A 5,044-nucleotide genomic window follows, 5' to 3' on the forward strand; every position below is an offset into this window, starting at 1 on the left:
AAAGTGTCCCGTCGCTGGGCCCGGGCTCGGGGCACCGGTTTGTCCCAGCGCGACATCTCTTGTGCTCGGGCCAGCTGACACTGCCTGTCTGCTGCTCGGGGAGGCTCTGCCCGAAGGCAGGAAAGGGGAAGGAGAGGGGAATGTCGGTGCCGCATACGCTACTCCAGGAACCGTGTGAAATAAGCCGAAGCCCTCCAGGGGAAAGGAGCAGGAAAGCTGCCCAGTGTGTCATCCCCCGTCTCGCCACCCTGCCCCGGCCCTCGAGGCTCCTGTCAGCCCAGCAGCCACGCTGGAGGCCTGCGTGCACTCTGTGGGGAAGGAGAAGGGGCGACCCGACACCTTTTGCTTTCTGCCTCCTGCAAATAAGAACTGCAAGAATCGACTTGCAGGGAGCGGCAACAGCCTCCTTGTGCTCCCCGGGCGCGATCGGTTGGCGGGGCCCGCGGCCAAGACATATAAACGCGACCGCGTGTGCGGCTGGACGTGTGACAAGCCGCCGTGGCAAGGGGAGCGCCGCGGGTACACCCCTTCGCACCCACCGCCTCCAGCGCGACCCCGCGGCGGGCGGGAGGGGAGCGCAGCGCCGCGGGGCCCGGCGGGCGCCGGAGTGGGCGGCGGAGGCTCGCCCAGCGCCCCCCGGACGCCGCCCCCCGCCTCCCCCCGCCCCCGGCGGAGCTGCCGAGCCGGGGCGGTTCCGCGCCGCTCCGCGGGGCCACGTCGGGCCGCGTGTGCGCGGGGCTGAGCGCGGCGCCGTGACTGCGGGGTGAACTCGGCCGTGCCCAGCGGCTCGGCCGCGATAGGGGAGCGGGGTCCTGACGAAAGCGGAACTCGGCCGGGCCCATACAAATCAGAAAAGAGCCCGGCCGCCGCGGCAGAGGGGAGCGGAGCCCGCGGGGGCAGGGACGCCGCCGCCGCCGCGCTGCACGGACCAGCGGCCCCGCGAGAGGCGTCTCCGATCTCCGTCCGGGTCGCGGCTTCGGCTTCTCGGCTTCGGCTCGGGCCCCGTCCCGGCGAGCGCGGAGCGGGACGGCCGCCGGCGGCGGGCTCCGTGCGGCGGGCAGCGCTCCGCACCGCGCGGCGCTGCGCTGGGCGCCCCGGGCGCGGGGCACCATGATGAGTAACTACCCGGACGGCGAGGAGGACACGGTGGCGCTGCTGGCTCATGACACCGGCGGCAGCAAGGAGCCGGATCGGGGCAAGGAGGAACTGAGCGCGGACAAGGGCCCCGAGAAGCCGGACCCCTCGCAGAAGCCCCCCTATTCCTACGTGGCCCTGATCGCCATGGCCATTCGAGAGAGCGCAGAGAAGAGGCTCACGCTGTCCGGGATCTACCAGTACATCATCAGCAAGTTCCCTTTCTACGAGAAGAACAAGAAAGGCTGGCAGAACAGCATCCGCCACAACCTCAGCCTCAACGAGTGCTTCATCAAGGTGCCCCGGGAGGGCGGCGGCGAGCGCAAGGGCAACTACTGGACCCTGGACCCCGCCTGCGAGGACATGTTCGAGAAGGGCAACTACCGCAGGAGACGAAGGATGAAACGGCCTTTCCGGCCGCCTCCGACCCACTTCCAGCCCGGCAAGACCCTCTTCGGCCCCGACAGCTACGGCTACCTGTCCCCGCCCAAGTACTTGCAGTCCACTTTCATGAACAACTCGTGGCCGCTGGCGCAGCCCCCCGCGCCCATGCCCTACACGTCCTGCCAGATGTCTGGTGGGAACGTCAGCCCCGTCAATGTGAAAGGACTCTCGGGCCCGGCGTCCTACGGCCCCTACTCGCGGGTGCAGAGCATGGCGCTGCCCAGCATGGTGAACTCCTACAACGGCATGGGCCACCACCACCACCACCCGCACGCCCACCATCCCCAGCAGCTCAGCCCGGCCAGCCCCGCGCCGCCCGCGGCCCCGGCGGCCAACGGGGCCGGCCTCCAATTTGCCTGCGCCCGCCAGCCCGCCGAGCTGTCCATGATGCACTGTTCTTACTGGGAGCACGACAGCAAACACAGCGCCCTGCACTCCCGCATAGACATCTAGGGAGGCTCCGGCCAGCCGCCGTCGCAGAAATGCACCGGCCCCGCTGCCCCTCTCCTAGCCCGCCGCGTTCCCCTGCGCTCCGGTCTCTCCTCCTCGTCTCTAGCCACGGACTCCCCTCTCTCTGTGCCCAAAGTGTCGCGGTGGGGCAATAGCAGCCTGGCCCCGCGTGTAGTGTCAGTGTAGGAGCCGTCCCTCGGTGAGAAGAAGGCAGTGTAAGTGTGGGGGCTCCCCGCGGGGCTGCGCCGGGCAGCGGCGGCCGGGCCGCCTGTCCCCGGGCCAGCGAGGACTCACCGGGAGTTTCTCTGCTCGTGTGTGTGCCTTTGTGAGTCGTTGGGTTTGATGATTTGTTTTTAAGGGGGTTGCGGTATTTTTGTTTGTTTGTTTGGGTTTGTTTGCTTCGGGTGGATTTTTTTCTTTTTGTTTGTTTGGTTGGTTTTTCTGTGGGTTTTTTTTGGGGGGAGCGGGGAAAAGGGAGCATCTAATTAAAAATCGGCTGTTCAGCCCTCAATATTATGCTCCTTTGTAAGTCGGCCGTAATCTTTTCGGGAGCAGCCATGGGGAGAGTAAAGCGGAGTCTGTAAATAGCGGAGGCATTTTCACGCGCGCGGTGCGGGGCCGGCGGGGCCTAGACACTACCGTGTGCCCGCGGTGCTCGTCCTTCTTCTCTTCATCCTCTCTGTCTTCCTCCTCGCTTTGCTACGCACTGCGCTTCTTCCGAGCTGTGGCTTTTCGTTAAAATAGTACTTAACGTGGGGACTGCTGTAACAGCAGATGTGCGATATTGCTGGTTAATAGAAACCAACAAAGAAAACCCGCCAGGGTCATTCGTGAAACATTTCGGGAGCGGTAAATATATTTTTTAAAAGAGAAAATGTCCTTTGAGGTCTTAAAAGTAATTTTATGCACGTCTAAAAAATATTTTGATGTTATTAAAAAAAAAGAAAAGAGAGAGAGACGCTTTCCTGTAAATTGGGATATTTTTCCGAGTGCATATTATATTAATATTGAAAATTTAAACTATCTTCAGATTTTTTGTCCCCAAACCTGGCCCAAAATGGATTTTCTGGTAGGTTCTGCTTTTGAATGCTTCCCCTTTTTTTCTTAAAATGTTTTGATCCTTTAATTTTATATAGATTAATGTGGGGAAAAAAATAGCGATTTTAAAACAGGGGCCAGTTCATAGCGATTTTGTAAATGTTTGTGTAAACCGATAGATGCTGTGGCATAGTACCATTTTGGGACCAATTTTCTAGAATGAACTAGCACTTTCATTGTACTTTTTAGCATTGTAAAGTCTCCAATAAAATGCCTTTCCTTCTTTCCATATCGTTTTATTTCACTCCACTTCTCCCCGCTCGGGATCGGGAAGAGGCAGCGGAGAGTGGGGCGGGCGCTGTGTGCCGGGGCCGCTCCGGACCGCGGGCATCGCTCCCAGGCTGCGGGCATCGCTCCGGGCACCGCTCCGGCCCTCGGGCACCGCTCCGGGCTGTGGGCACCGCTCCGGCCCTCGGGCACCGCTCCCGGCCCTCGGGCACCGCTCCCGGCCCTCGGGCACCTCTCCCGGCCCTCGGGCACCTCTCCCGGCCCGCGGCTGCAGCGCTCCCCGGTGCGGCGCACGGGGCTCGGCTGCGGGAGCCGTGCTGGGCGCTCCATCGGCTCCGCTAGGCACCGGCGGAGAGCTCCGGGGGCCGGGGCTGTCTCGGCGGCGGCCAAGAAGGTACCGGGACCGTGGCGTTGGTTCGGCGGGCGGGCGGGCCGGAGGCGCCTCCGCTCCGGGGCGCGGCAGCTGCGGCACCTCGCCCGTGTGCGCGTCCCGGGGCGCCGGCCACAGAGGCCTCGGGGCTGTGCCTGCGGCCGTGCCGGACCCCCGCTCCTCTTTCCTTTCTTCCCCGCATGCTCGGAGCCGTGGTCCTGGAAGGAAAAGGATCGTCCTGTGTCTCCCCGAGCCGGGCCCGGCCACGCTACGACAGGGCCTGAGCCTCTTGCCGGCCCGGGCCGGTGAGGGAGCCGGGAGCCGCAGACGGGTCTATCTTTCCTCGCCGGGCCGGTGGCTGCTGCAGCGGCCTGGGCCTCGCTCCTAACCCTGCCCGTCCTCGTCGGCAGCGAGCCGTGCGCGGGGCCTGGGGGGCAGGAGGGGATGGGGCAGGCGGGGCGGCCCCCGCCCGGTGCCGGCCCGGCCCGCAGCCGCTCACACTCCGGCCTGGGCCGGCCTGCGGCTCCGCGACACCGCGGGGATGCGGTGTTCGCCTCCCGGGCTCGCTGCCCCGGACACGGCTGCCTGAGCTGAAAGCCGGTAACGGGGCTGAGCTCTCCGCTCCGCAGCCAGGGACCTGGCCCTCACCCTTGCCCGGCGGCCTGACGCTCTCCCTTTCTGTGGGGGCCTGCTCCCCGCCCGGCGGGAAGCGGCGGCCTCCAGCGCGGTCTCAGGGAGCAGTGCGAGATGTGGGGACCGGTCGGCTCTCTGCCGCTCGGCGGGCCCGGCCGGGCCGAGGGGCTCTGGGAACCCGCCGGGCCGTCCCGAGCCCTGCTGTGCCCCCCGGCCCCGCTCCCCAGGCGGGCTCGGCTCCGAGCGGACACAGGCGCGCCAGGGGAGCAGAAACGGGGTGAGGGCGAGGCGGCGGTGCCGCGGGCATACGGAGGGAGCCTGGGCCCTGCACCAACAGGCACGTAACTGGAGGCCGGAGGCCCAAGGGGAGATGCCGGCGCGGCCGGGACGCGGCCGGGACTCACGCCGGTGGCTCTGCGGGAACGGCCCGCTCCTGTGCGCCTCTGACCTGCCCGGGGCCCTGGCGCAGGAGCGGGCGGCGGAGGGGAGAGGGAGCGCCGCACACACACACACAGGATGGCAGCTTTGCACCGGAGGGCTCAGGGCCTTGGATGCTTGCTCCTTACTAGATGGGTATTGCAAATCCCGCTGCTTTCCTCCGGGATATGTTGGGACCAACAGGGAACCCCCCACCACCGGAGGTGGGCACAGGGGCGAAGGAGGGTGGGAGCACCTCCCCGTACCCCC

The 5,044-nt window shown here is 65.9% G+C and overlaps 1 protein-coding gene across 1 annotated transcript; it reads left to right on the forward strand.

The window, feature by feature from the left end:
* Positions 1-711: 711 nt before the first annotated feature.
* FOXL2 (forkhead box L2) lies at positions 712-2,428 on the forward strand. Its single transcript, XM_066326470.1, has one exon. It carries the CDS (start codon positions 1,111-1,113, stop codon positions 2,029-2,031), a length of 921 nt encoding a protein of 306 aa, XP_066182567.1. The 5' UTR covers positions 712-1,110; the 3' UTR covers positions 2,032-2,428.
* The last annotated feature ends 2,616 nt before the right edge of the window (positions 2,429-5,044 follow it).

Source organism: Sylvia atricapilla, chromosome 10, assembly GCF_009819655.1.
Source record: "Sylvia atricapilla isolate bSylAtr1 chromosome 10, bSylAtr1.pri, whole genome shotgun sequence".
Classification (NCBI taxonomy): domain Eukaryota; kingdom Metazoa; phylum Chordata; class Aves; order Passeriformes; family Sylviidae; genus Sylvia; species Sylvia atricapilla.

What these genes read in the sequence shown, in the direction of transcription:
- FOXL2 (XM_066326470.1), top strand. Translation starts at nt 1,111, where the DNA reads ATGATGAGTAACTACCCGGACGGCGAGGAGGACACGGTGGCGCTGCTG.